This window comes from Ursus maritimus, unplaced genomic scaffold (genome assembly GCF_017311325.1).
Source record: "Ursus maritimus isolate PB19 unplaced genomic scaffold, ASM1731132v1 scaffold_9, whole genome shotgun sequence".
NCBI lineage: Eukaryota > Metazoa > Chordata > Mammalia > Carnivora > Ursidae > Ursus > Ursus maritimus.
The window spans coordinates 20,165,935-20,180,884 of NW_024427107.1; the positions used below are offsets into that span (position 1 = coordinate 20,165,935).

Here is a 14,950-nt window from a genome sequence, read left to right on the forward strand (position 1 = left end):
CCTTCTTGAGAGTATCTCATAAGTGGGTATCAGAGTTATCCCTAATGGCTACCTCCCAAACACTGCACCAAGCACACAGGCTATATTCCCTCACATAATCCGCACAATCTCTAACACTCATAGGATGGAATGAACTTGTCCAGGGACATAGGCAGCCTTATAGTGTCACTACACTGCAAGGTCCTCGAGGGTGGGAGCCCTCTGTGTTCTCATCATGGCTTTTCTAGACCTTGCAGAGTGCCAGGAACAGAGCAGAAGCTTTATAAATATCTGTGCATGGATGGGGGGATGGACGGATGGATGGATTAAAAGGATGAGCAAGAATTTCAACAAGATCAGTCTCCCTCCAAAACTGATCCTCTTAACTGCCATACTATATGTCTTACCCAATGTATAACAAGTTGGAGGAGAGAGAATTTGTACAATAAAAATTCTAAAATGTAAGCAGCTTCTCTGAGGACCAGCTCAATCTATATAGTATGGACCTGTATTATGGACTGCTGGGTGTACAGCTTACAAAAACTGTTCTATACACCTGCTTTATCCACCGTAAACTGGAGAGAGTAGGCCCTTCACTGCGGTGTTGCAGCAAGAGCAGCCAACAATGCATAGAAAGGCCCCTTTGTATCACTGCACCCAGCTAACAGTCGAAACCTAGCAAAGGTCACTTGTTTTTACCATCATAGCACAGACGCATACTGAAGGAAAGACTCCAATTTCATTTGATTCCCAAAAGCTACATGGATTTTTCAAAGCACTTTCAGCAAGATTCCCTCTTTTGAACATTATAGCAACCTGAGGGAAAATGCTAAGCTTTGTGGGGGAAGTGGGGGGAGGTCTGACAAACATATTCACGAGCTCTCTGTTTCCCTCTCCTGTCTGCAACCAGCTTCTCCACCAGCATAAAAGCTCATTGAAAGATGGACGGTTAAATTAAACAGTTAAAAAGAAAATAAGTATATTAGACAAGTGGGTTATTAGTATGAAATTACTTATATAGATCACGATATGTGTCATTATAGCAAAAGAATGGGAAAGCCCCCAATGGACAGTTAAATTAAACAGTTAAAAAGAAAATAAGTATATTAGACAAGTGGGTTATTAGTATGAAATTACTTATATAGATCACGATATGTGTCATTATAGCAAAAGAATGGGAAATAAGGGACCGAATAGACTAGATACTTCCATACAGTAGCGTACTGTACTGCTGGCTGTAAAAGAAGTGAGCAAGCTCTCTGATACTGCTGCAGAACAGAACAGAGTGAACAGTAGACCTACCCGGGGAGAAGAAAGGGGAAAATACTAATATTAAATACTGAGGTATATATTACGTATATTGCATATATACTTCATTCATTCATTCATTCATTCATTCATTTTTAAAGATTTTATTTATTTATCTGAAAGAGAGACAGACACAGCACAAGCGGGGAGAGGAGCAGAAGGAAAAGGAGAAGGACAAGCAGACTTCCCGCCGAGCGCGGAGCCAGGCACAGGGCTCAATCCCACAGTCCCGAGATCACAACCTCAAAACCGGAGCTGAAGTAGGACGCTTCACCGACTGAGCCATCCAGGTGCCCCCACATATTTACTTACCTATTCAAAAGAAGCAAGAGGGACAAACTGATAAAATGCTACCTACAGAGGGAGAGAGAATTGGGCAGAAGCAAGGCCTCTTTGAGTGTCCTTTGTTTTATGGTTCTGACTTTCAAATCATATAAGTGCATTACATAATTTTTTAAATTAACTTAAAAATATAAAAATAAAATAATCCCTAAAAACTGAAAACAAATGAAAGCAAATAAATTCCACAGTTTATCAGGTTGCTGGCATAACCAGAGGAAAATCATTTCAAATAAATTTAGGTCCCAGTATTTTGCAGAGCCATAAGAGATAGTCTACGGACAAAAGAACCACAAAGAAGTCTAAAACTGCATTTCATATTTCATGGTTGGTAATAATACTGATACTTTGTTTGAAACTATAATACATACCCTCATACATATACACTTGGATAAATTATTTTATAGTCATTAGGAAAAAAGGTTTGCAGAATTAGAGCAAAGAGATACAATATAATATCAAAGCAGTTCATTAATAACCTGCAATCTTAAATTTGAAGCAAAAATATCAGTATAACCTCATGATCTGTTTTTCTCTTTTTATTAAAAAAAAGAAGAAGAAGAAGAAGGCCTAGCATCAATGACAACCTTGTAGCAATGAGCGACCCTACTGTCTGGACGGTGATCTCCAAATACCATTTTCCTCTAAAAGGAACCACAGCTGCTTACAGAAATGACCGATCCCAAGTCTAGGGCAGGAAACATAAGATAAGTGAGTCATCTTTTGTCATGCGGGAAACCAAAGACTACTGTGGTGGTGCCAAAGGATACAGGTGCTAACTTGAAAGGGCTCCCAGTGACCAGACACTGGGCAACTGCAGCATCAAACAGAATAATGACTACTAAGGATTAAAACACATCGAACAGAAATAGCCATGAGTTCACTGTAATATATTTTTTAATTTATTGGTGACTCTACAAGTTTGCTAGGAAAATTTTTACACTGAAAATTGGTAAATAAGGGGAAAGAATCAAAAGAAACAATGGGCATTTGGAGAACTGGCCAAACAGGAGGCTGATCACTTGGTGAACAAATTTAGAGCAATGGAGAGAGAGAGACAGAGACAGAGAGAGACAGAGAGAGAGACCATGATGCTTGGTGATACGAACATCCTCCCCAGCACCTTCTGGTTGTCTCTTGCTTCAGAAAGTTAATGCTATTTTACTCTAATGATCAAGACTAAAAAACTCCCTCCTTATAATTTCATTTGAGTGTGTTACTTCTTTTAACAGGTGGAATTTAACAAAACGTCTCCTAGTTACCACTCTAAATTAGACCAATACAAAGTTTGTTTTAAATCAGAAAACCTAACAAAACTTTTTAACAGGAATTTAAATTTAACACTGTTTCACAACATATAAAGGAGGAAACCTAATTTTTACTGAGCATCTACCAGATACCAAATGCTTTAAAAGAGAAGTATCTCATTTTATTTATTTTTTTTCAGTAGCCCTGGGATATGATCACTCACATTTTACAAATGGGAAAGAGTGGTGAAGTGACTTGACTAAAATCACACATTTAGTTAAATGACAGATCTGTCTGTGGATCACATCATGCTGCCCACAGAAAGAAAAACAGATCGTGTTGATGCTAGACATGGCCGAAGTTGGTGGTGATGCAGCAGTACCAAAAATACCACAGAAATGAATTGGTTAATAACTAATCCTCTTGCAAGAAAATAATACAACCCTATGGGGAACGTAAGAATAAGTTTATCTGGTGCATGTGGCCTTAGGGAAAAAAAACGATTTAATCTAAGATTTTAGAAAAGGAAGAAATCATAGAGTTCCTTCCAGTCCAAATTACTGTCTTCTAGATTAGAAAAACTATTCTCTAGAAAGAAAGACTGATAAGCCTACAGTCACACAGTGGATTAGTGGCGTGAAGGCCAAGACGCTGCCCACCTCATGTAACGTAGCCCTGGGGTAGCGCTGGGGGTCACTTCACAGGCCTGGGAGCAGCCTGAGTTGCTTGCTGAATTAAGAGAGCGCGTGTGCGGGGCACTAACTCGTAGCCAAGAGGTGAAACACATGGGTTAGTATTGTTGATTTGCAACCTGGATCTGAGGAGTTTGGGGATGATTTGTACCAGCTTTTAGCATTGTTTATTGATGAAAGTGAGCATGAAGCCTTGTACCAGGTCTCCCTTAGACCACCTGGAGAATTCTGATGTTGAGGCTGGTTATGGAACAAGAACCCATGCGACCAGCAAAATACAGAAAATAAAAAATATTTTAAATATTTTAAAATAGGGCGCCTGGGTGGCTGAGTTGGTTAAGTGTCTACCTTCGGCTCAGGTCATGATCTCAGGGTCCTGGGATCGAACGCCACATCAGGCTCCCTGATCAGTGGGGAGCCTGATTCTTGCTCTGCCCCTCCCCCTGCTCATGTTCTCGCTCTCTCAGATAAAGAAATAAAGTCTTAAAAATATATTTTAAAATATAGAAAGTATTATAAAAATACTTTATAACACCCACTGATACTTCATTTTGGGCTCTGCTTCCTGGGCGTTCCAAGTACATATTAGTGGTGCCAGATATAAGAGAGGACATGGGTCCTGCCATGCTCTTCAGAGATGGTCTGTGACTGGGAAGTACATTCTCACTTCAGTGCTGTTGTCATAGAGGACTCATGTGTAAGCACTGTCACTCTGGGGCCTCTGAGCCTTCTTAAGCAATTAAACTCTGTTTAACTGCCACCATCAGTGCACTGGCTTAGAACCTGACACATGGTAGGCACTCAAACATGCCTTAAATTAACTGGCTAACCAACAAATAAAAAGGATCTGAGTATCTTGACTTAATGTCCACTATAACCTTCTACAAAAGTTCTAATTAGCACCGAAGAAAAACATATGTAATTTAGTGTAATAAATACCTTTCTTCCCAAAAGACAAAGAGCCTATAATTGTCACTCTTAGGTCCTAATAGCCTCTATTTATCTCAAGATTGCTTAAAAGTATAGAAGTGAGAAGATGCCAGCAGCTGCTGCAGGATGTTGGTTTGTAAGGACCTTCCTCTCCTCTCCCTGAGCACATCGTGTTCAGTGCCCGCCCACGTCTTCTGGAGTCCAAGGTCACTGCCTGACCTTGGAAATGGGCAGTGATGCCAAGTGTAGCCATACTTAATATGGTCTATTTGCACTTAAAAGTTTAATGTTAATGTTAAAAAATCTATGTATACATTTATAAAATTAGTACAAAAATGTATTTTAAAAACCATTGTTACAAAATTAAGGAGCTGGTATAGAAAAGCAGAAGAATGAAGCAAATCAAAGCATGTGCATGTCTCTCTGGCTTCTAAGCATGCAGTGACTCCCAGAGGCTGTAGTCTGGAGTTCAGTGGTATTGCTTTGAATCTCATCAAAAAACCCCAAATCAGTAGCTGAAGACCGATGGCAAATATTTGGTTAATTAGACAACAATAAAAATGATAGTCGTTTTTTTAAAAAATCACACCCCAACCTAATTCCCTTACCAAAGAAATAAATATTTTGATTATTCTCCAATGAAGAGCAAAACAGAGTTCTCCAAGGCCATTTCTCCTGCAAAGACAAACTACCACCTAACCCTTTATAATTCTCCACACACAAGGGCGAGACCCCAGGAAAGCAAAGGTGAGGCTGAAAGATGCTGGTGCTCTGAAAATGAATGTTCTTGACCATGGCTCAGTGGCAAAGGCTGCCCTAGTCAGGGTGGAAGTTTAATCTTAGACAGAATACTGTTTCTCTGAAATAGTGTAAAAAAACAAAAAACAAAAAAAACTTAACTGCCTGGAAATGATAAAACAGCACAGGCCTATTATAGTATTTTAATAAAAATCACATACAGTGGCGCCTGGGTGGCACAGCGGTTAAGCGCCTGCCTTCGGCTCAGGGCGTGATCCCGGCGTTCTGGGATCGAGCCCCACATCAGGCTCCTCCGCTGTGAGCCTGCTTCTTCCTCTCCCACTCCCCCTGCTTGTGTTCCCTCTCTTGCTGGCTGTCTCTCTCTCTGTCGAATAAATAAATAAAATCTTTAAAAAAAAAAAAAAATCACATACAGATCTTTACATACCCCAAGATATACCTGACTCTATCTATTTGCGTGTCTTTAAAACTCCTCAGACCTTTGTTTCCTCATCTGGAAAATGGGCATCAACAAGAACACCTACTACACAGCCATTGGTTTCAAGGATTAAGTAATACCCGTATGAAAAAGCTTAGCTAGTGTCTTCTACTTAGCAAACACTCAGTAAAGTCAGCAGCTCTTTTATTATCACCATTATTATTATAGAGGTTTCATTCTCAGACCTGTTCAAGGGGCATGACTTCAAATGTAAGATGCTACCGTCAACATCGTCAATAATAATTCCCTTTCCTATAATATATGATTAAGTTGCGCTTTTCAATTTATATTGTTGTGCCCCTTGGAAGTTAGGGGAGATTCAGAACAAATCACTATTCACTACTTCATTGGCTCCTCACAACAACACCGACACACAGACACAGGGGAGCTATTGTCCTCATAACACAGGTAAGCTTCAGTTTTAGCTGAAGTACAGGAAGTAAAACGACTCGCCAAAAGTCACACAGCTAGTAACCAGCAGTGGCAGGATTCAAGGCTGTTCTGCCTCCTCCTTCAGGGCTCTTGCCATCATGTCAGCCTTTTCCAAAACATCAATCTCCAAATGGTTCATTTCAGTCAACAAATGTGACCCTAAATGGGTTAGCAGAAAGACCACAGACTGGAAGGGTGTAACGTGAACTTGGATTGACGGCTGCCTAAGTACAAACATGGGCAGATCTGTAAACAACTCATGGTTCTGGTTTGAGTCTAACACACACACACACACACACACACACGCAGACGCACATACACGCACCCGGGTCATACACACATTGGGGGGCAGCTCTGTGAGAGCTGGAGCTCAAGGGCAACGGGAGACAGAGAGGCCTGTGTTCTGATACATGTATGGAGCTCCATCCCTACCATATAGCACAATACAAGCAAATGGCTATGGAGGGTCCAAGTATTTATTCAAATAATCCTAAATTTTGTCAGAGGTGAAATTAAAACTATGTTAAAATTCTGGGGCACCGGGGTGGCTCAGCCGGTTAAGTGTCTGAATCTTGATTTCAGCTCAGGTCATGATCTCAGGGTCCTGGCATCCAGCCAGCGACAGCAGGGAGTCTGATTGTCTCCCTCTCCCTCTGCCCCTCCCCCTGCTTGCTCTCTCTCTTAAATAAATATATTAAAATTCTTGTTCAGATACATTTCTTAATTCTCCATGTCCCTTACATGCATAGAAAGAGAACAAAAGATTCAATTAAACTAAGTAAGTCCTTTAAAAATACAAATCTCTGCTCAGAGGGTAAGAGGATTCAGTTAATAAAAATTCAAAAAATCAAGGTAAGCTTTAAAAAAAGATTATCATCCTTGTTCATCTTACTGTAATATGACAGACAACCTTCTACTCTCAATCAATCTGAGTATCTTTGACGATTATTATTTGTTATCTATCTGGAAAGGAAGGAAAAGGTATGAACTGGGAATAAAAAAGCGTTTTATCAGAACACAGGAGACTATCAAACATAGTATAAATTACATTGGCAATGTTCAAATAAATAAATAAATAAATAAATAAATAAATAAATAAAAACTACTGATGACAAACCAGAATGGAATTGGCACTGTGTGATGTTGCTTTTTTCATCCCAGTGTTGGAACACGGGACGAACAAATTCCGTGAGCTAGCTTTATTTAATCCTGCACCCTCTTTCGCCAAGGGGGCCATATTCAGTGATGACCGCCTTGACCACACCAGCGTGGAACTCTGCAGCCAAATACCCCAGGTCCAGCTGAACCCTTTACTCTATTTTTCTACAAGGAGTCTTATGTCTAGCCTCTGCCTCTACCGGTAATTAAGAGATGGCCTTGGTCAATATGAGTCAATACGCATCAATTCCTACCTAGCTCAGTACTGTACCACTGCCCCAGCAACTGCTGGTCGGAGGGGAATGGGATGATCCAGACAGCTCTGCTCCCTAGTCTGGCTGGTACAGGAGCACAAAGAATAGAATAGCAATGTTTCTCGATGTGTCCTGAAAAAAACTGTTCATGGGAGAGATGCCATTAAAAAGTGGGATTTCAGAGTCAAATCAATTTGGGAAAGACAGTACCTTGAGCCTGTGTCTAAGAGTTTCACAATGCACACTGGCATAGTAAGGGTTGTGAAGAGTTCTGTAGCAAACAACTCTGTAATACTTTAACTTAGCAAGTCCCTAATTTATCTATGACTCTTTTTTTTTTAAGATTTTATTTATTTATTTGACAGAGACAGCCAGCAAGAGAGAGGGAACACAAGCAGGGGGGAGTGGGAGAGGAAGAAGCAGGCTCATAGCGGAGGAGCCTGATGTGGGGCTCGATCCCAGAACGCCAGGATCACGCCCTGAGCCAAAGGCAGACGCTTAACGACTGCACCACCCAGGCGCCCCTGACTATTGACTCTTCTTGACAGTAACAATTACTAATATTGAAACTTAGTTAGGGAAATGCTTGAGACTACTCCACATTTATCAGCTGTGTGGCTTCAGATCTAGCTACAAGACAACTCTTGGTCTCCCTGACCAAGAATTATCACTCAAACAAAGGGTTAGTGTAAGAATAAATAAATGTTATATATAAAAAAAGAATTAAGCTAGAAATGTGTCATTCAGATTTTCTGACAACCAAACTGTTAAGTAATCTGTACATTTTACCTTGATATACGGAAAACATATTTCTGAAAAACAAATAGAGAAAACCATATTTTTGCATGACCATTACGATGATCCAAAGCAGCATACTTCACAAAAATATTTGCAATTATGGGCCCACAACCCAATATGTATGTCTTTTCATGTGCAAAGTGAAAGAAGAGAACAAAGTGATTACCCAAATATTTCAAGTCAACTTCTCTTTCTATAATAATATAACTTTGCTGGTTAATTTTCAGATAATTCAAGCTTGCTACATTTGAATGTGGATGTGGAAGATAAACTGGGAGCCAGAGTCATCAGAAAAGTTATCATAAATCTCCACTTAACTATTTAAATAATATTTTTTAATAAATTAAGCCTTAGGCAGATGCAGTCATTTGACCATCTTTGAAACCCCTAAGGATATATTCAAAATATTATGATATAAGACATTCAAAATTCCCCCAATATCTGAGAATTAATGTTCCTGCATTTCTAAACACCAAATTTACTATGAAGAAAGATTTGAGTGCTACATACAATGGGTACCCATATCATAGTCTCCAAAAATCATTTTCCCAGACATAAAACACCTTCTAAAACAAAATTCATAGATTTTCTTTATAAGGTCAAGCATCTCCTGTAATTCAATCAAAATCTATTTATATTCATGAAGGGGAAATCCTGATACCATGCACCTGATTTATATTTCAGATTATCCATTTAAAATTTTTAATTTTAATTATTCTTTTTAATTTAACTCACACTACCCATAAAAAGATATATTCAGATTTAAATTCGAATGCCATTGCCTATTTCATTCTTCTTAACTGAGAACCATAAAAACATAATTATGCAAAGTTCCCCTTTCCAAAAGACAGTTGGTAAAAAAAAAAAAAAGAAAGAAAAAAAAAAGTCACACAGTAACACAATCTGAGTCAACAAGAAAACATTCAAAGACCTTCTCCTCCTAAAATGGGGGTGGGGAGTGAAGGGAGGCAGATAGCTGTTAATGAATTTATTTAACACTTTGATGTTAGAATGAACTTTCTCTTCACTCATTGCATTTTAGTTTAGTGGTCAAAAATGATCATGTTTTCAAGGAGCTCTAACGGCAGTGCCTTACCAGTGTAGATGCTGGCATTGGAAGCTGGGATACCAAACTGTGACTCGATGAACTTGGGAATGAAGGTAATGAAAGCAGTTACAATGGCACTCTCAGCTGTGTATGACAAACTCACAAAAAGGAATGTCATGTTGCTTAAGATCCTGACAGCTGCTCTTGGTAGGTCTACAAAATGACAAAAATGACAAATGAATGTTATAAATAAGGGATGGAAAATAAAATAAAACTGAATTGTTTTTGAAATGAACTGGAAATAGCCATTCAGCAATTTTCGAGACTATTGAATAGAGAATAAAAACAGAAAAACCTGATGACTGATTAGAAATCATCCTCTTTATTAAACAGACTTGGGGTTTTTTAAATTTTTTCAACTAGGATAAGGAAATTTGATAAAGTAGCAGAAAACATATCCATACACAAATAACTTTATAAGAAGTACCCAACCTATGACTCCTGTTCTAAAAACTGTTTAAGATAAATTATTTCCATTTTTTATTGATTAAAACAATGTTTTTCTTTGCTAAAACCCAAGAGTCTACTAAATGTGCAAAGTCTCTGCAGTACAGTCCTACATTATAGTTTCCACTTCATTCAACTAGCACTTCCCTGAGAAAACGCACTTCTGAGTTGTCACATCCCTGACCCGGCATTGCAGACACCCACAGCAGGGGAACTGGTACATGATTTTGGACATTTGATCTTCCAGCCTCATTATGAAACAGGAAATGATGCAGCTAAAAGGGCTTAAAGGTCAGGTCCCCAGATCAGATACTCGCAGGGACTTTGGACTGGGGAAGAAAGAGAAATGATCTCTAAAGGAGGAGAGCCTAGAGGTGGGGGCTCAGGACCTGCTCAGCTGCCTCTCAAGGAAGAGAGAAAAGTCTCATCTTCAAGTCTTTGCATTTATTTTACAGAACTTGCCATATATATATGCTTCAAGATGTATGCCCAGGTATCTTCATTTCAGTGTTATTTATAATAGCAAAAATTTAAGGAAAAAGACTAAATGTCCATCACTGGAAAATGTTTAAATAAATTATGGCATAGCCCTATAATGAAATACTATGCAGTAGTTAAAAATGATACCAAGCTATATGTGATGGCATAAAAGGAACTCCAAGAAATATTTTTATAAATGAATAAAGCAAGCTGCTGCAGAAATATACATATACATGAGTATGTAAATATAAATACATATACATATATATAATATCAAAGTAAAAATCAAACAAACTAAACAACATATTTATATGTGGTTGAATATATATGTCCCAATATATGCAACACCAAGAAATTCTGTAAGTGGGAATAAGATTGGGAAAGAGGAATAAAAGAAGATTCTTGTGCATATTCTTTTGCTTTTTTGCATGTTTATAATGTGAATTAACTCACATTTATGTGATCTTTACATATCTTGGAATGTATCATGGAAAAGATAGGCTGCATTATTTCTGACATGTACAGTCATCTCAGTTATCAAAACGGTTATCCCCTGGGGTGCCTGGGTGGCTCAGTCAGGTAAGCATTTGCCTCTTGATTTCAACTCAGGTCATGACTTCAGGGTCGTGAGATTGAGCCCCACGTTGAGCTCCATGCTCAGTGGGGAGTCTGCTTGAGATTCTCCTTCTCCCTCTCCCTCTGCCCCTCCCCCTGCTTGAGTGTGCAGGCTTTCTCACACTTTCTAAAATAAATAAATCTCAAAAAAAAAAAAAAAAAAGAGGGGCGCCTGGGTGGCTCAGCTGTTAAGTGTCTGCCTTCGGCCCAGATCATGGTCCCAGGGTCCTCGGATCGAGTCCCACATCGGGCTCCCCGCTCGGTGGGAAGCCTGCTTCTCCCTCTCACACTCCCCTTGCTTGTGTTCCCTCTCTCACTGTCTCTCTCTGTCAAATAAATAAATAAAATCTTTTTAAAAAATTAATTAAAAAAAAGAATAGTTATCCCCTATGCTACAACATAATAAAATCATTTCACAAAAATTAAGCAAAACTTGTTATTAAAGCTATAATTTATAGCCTATTCAGCAGAATTTAAAATTTAGGAAGTCAAGACTATTTGCTAATCATTTTAAAATGTAAATTAATTTTAATGTTCTATATCTTAATTTAATTGCTTAAAGTTTAAATGAACATTTAAAATAAAAATAAAGACGCATACTTCATTTTTTTAACATGGACAAACACACCAGAAAAAAATATATAATTAAACTACTTCATAAAATTACCCAATATTCTCTTGTAAATATGCAACTCAAAAGGTCACATCTAAAATTCAAAAATTAGAGCTGTGCCTGGCTGGCTCAGTCAATAGAATATGGGACTCTTAACCTTTGGGTCATGAGTTCAAGCCCCACGTTGGGTGTGGAGGCTACTTTAAAAAAATAATAAAATATAAAATAAATAAATAAATAAAATTTAAAAATTAGAAAATTAGAAGCTTTTCTATCAATATTTGAAGATTCAAATTAAGTTTATTTGGCATATTAAATCTAAATAATGTTGAATCTAAAACATCTGGTGAAATTATACAATAAATTTTTTTAATCCCAGAAGAGAACATATGTATCACAAGAATGTTTTAAAAGATACTAATTATAGGGGCACCTGGCTGGCTCAGTCCGAAGAGCAGTAACTTTTGATCTCACGGTCGTGAGTTCCAGGCCCACTTAAATAAATAAACTTAAAAAAAAAAAGATACTAGTTATAGAAAACTGATTTTTCTTTTGTATCCATTTGGTGTGGTAAAATAGCCCTCTAATTTCAAAGCTAACTTTAAAAATATATGTGATGTCTATCTTCTCTTTCATAAATAAAGAAGAATTTAGCAAAAAGTGAAATTCAACAACTTTACATTAGCTTCCTACTTTCTTCCACCTTCCTCCTTTCCTTTGTTGGAGCTAAACCTTTAGCATACATGCCCTGCAGGAAAAAGGGGCCAGATATCCAGGGTTGTGTCTTTGGCTGGTAGGGCTGGGAGTTTATTTAAATACAAGAAGAGTGAGTAAGTAAGTCCATTGAGATTAATGGCAGTCAGCTTCTTAATGGCCAGAGAAGGGAGTTATACATATGAAAAGGGGACAGTCAGATATCAGATTGGAACTGAAGGTAATGGTAGGAAGTCATGGGATGGATGGATAGATAGACTGACAGAAGATTACTGATAGATAACAATGACAGATGATACATGGATAAAGATGACAGATGATAGATGAATGTATGTGTACATACACATATTTCCTAATTCTGTGTACTACACGGTTTAGAAATCATAACACCCCTTAGCAATGAGCACACCTCTCCCTCTCACACTCCCCTTGCTTGTGTTCCCTCTCTCACTGTCTCTCTCTGTCAAATAAATAAATAAAATCTTTTTAAAAAATTAATTAAAAAAAAGAATAGTTATCCCCTATGCTACAACATAATAAAATCATTTCACAAAAATTAAGCAAAACTTGTTATTAAAGCTATAATTTATAGCCTATTCAGCAGAATTTAAAATTTAGGAAGTCAAGACTATTTGCTAATCATTTTAAAATGTAAATTAATTTTAATGTTCTATATCTTAATTTAATTGCTTAAAGTTTAAATGAACATTTAAAATAAAAATAAAGACGCATACTTCATTTTTTTAACATGGACAAACACACCAGAAAAAAATATATAATTAAACTACTTCATAAAATTACCCAATATTCTCTTGTAAATATGCAACTCAAAAGGTCACATCTAAAATTCAAAAATTAGAGCTGTGCCTGGCTGGCTCAGTCAATAGAATATGGGACTCTTAACCTTTGGGTCATGAGTTCAAGCCCCACGTTGGGTGTGGAGGCTACTTTAAAAAAATAATAAAATATAAAATAAATAAATAAATAAAATTTAAAAATTAGAAAATTAGAAGCTTTTCTATCAATATTTGAAGATTCAAATTAAGTTTATTTGGCATATTAAATCTAAATAATGTTGAATCTAAAACATCTGGTGAAATTATACAATAAATTTTTTTAATCCCAGAAGAGAACATATGTATCACAAGAATGTTTTAAAAGATACTAATTATAGGGGCACCTGGCTGGCTCAGTCCGAAGAGCAGTAACTTTTGATCTCACGGTCGTGAGTTCCAGGCCCACTTAAATAAATAAACTTAAAAAAAAAAAGATACTAGTTATAGAAAACTGATTTTTCTTTTGTATCCATTTGGTGTGGTAAAATAGCCCTCTAATTTCAAAGCTAACTTTAAAAATATATGTGATGTCTATCTTCTCTTTCATAAATAAAGAAGAATTTAGCAAAAAGTGAAATTCAACAACTTTACATTAGCTTCCTACTTTCTTCCACCTTCCTCCTTTCCTTTGTTGGAGCTAAACCTTTAGCATACATGCCCTGCAGGAAAAAGGGGCCAGATATCCAGGGTTGTGTCTTTGGCTGGTAGGGCTGGGAGTTTATTTAAATACAAGAAGAGTGAGTAAGTAAGTCCATTGAGATTAATGGCAGTCAGCTTCTTAATGGCCAGAGAAGGGAGTTATACATATGAAAAGGGGACAGTCAGATATCAGATTGGAACTGAAGGTAATGGTAGGAAGTCATGGGATGGATGGATAGATAGACTGACAGAAGATTACTGATAGATAACAATGACAGATGATACATGGATAAAGATGACAGATGATAGATGAATGTATGTGTACATACACATATTTCCTAATTCTGTGTACTACACGGTTTAGAAATCATAACACCCCTTAGCAATGAGCACACCTAGCACCCGGTGTGTGGTTTCTAAAGGCCATTTTCCACTCAAAGGAACCAGAGCTCCTTGGAGAAATGTCTAACTTCAGAGCTGAGGCAGCGAAAATACAAGACGAGCCTGGAAAATGTTGTTAAACAAGAAAGTAAAGTGCTCAGAGAATGATGGGGACATGTCAGAAGGACACCAAAGACAGTTCAAAAGATCCGAAGTAGTCAAATATGGAGCAATTTAAGGTCAATGGATGCTAAAAGTGGTTAGTGAAAGTTTAATAGAAACAAGATACAGTCAATCCTCATTATTTACAGACTTAGTATTTTCAAATTTGCCCACTCGCTACAATTTATGTGTAACCCCCAAATCAATACTTGCAGGGGGTGGCCATTCAAGGACATGCACCAAGTGGCCAAAAAAATTTGAGTTGTACGACACACACTTTCTTGCATAAGATTGCATGAGGCCTCTCACGCTGCCTTCCTGTCAGCTTTCATGTTGCAAGCAAGTGTCCTTTTCACAAGATATTGTCATATTTTTAGCATTTTTGTGCTTTCGGTGATTTCCCTCTTTCAAATGGCCCCCCAGACATAACACTGAAGTGCTGTCTAGCGTTCCTAAGAGGCTGTGAGGTGCCATATAGAGAAAATACGCGTGTTAGATACACTTCCCTCAGGCACGAGTCATACTGCTTGTCGGCCGTGGGTTCAATGTTAATAAATCAACAATATATATTGAATAAGGT

At 37.7% G+C, this 14,950-nt stretch overlaps 1 protein-coding gene across 1 annotated transcript in view; it reads right to left on the minus strand.

Moving 5' to 3' along the window:
- The window catches only part of SLCO5A1 (solute carrier organic anion transporter family member 5A1), a 129,260-nt gene that overhangs the window by 40,962 nt on the left and 73,348 nt on the right, over positions 1 to 14,950 (minus strand). The window contains exon 4 of the mRNA XM_008710779.2: positions 9,472 to 9,636. Coding sequence (XP_008709001.1) covers positions 9,472 to 9,636 — 165 coding nt within the window. The remainder of the gene's footprint in view (positions 1 to 9,471; positions 9,637 to 14,950) is intronic.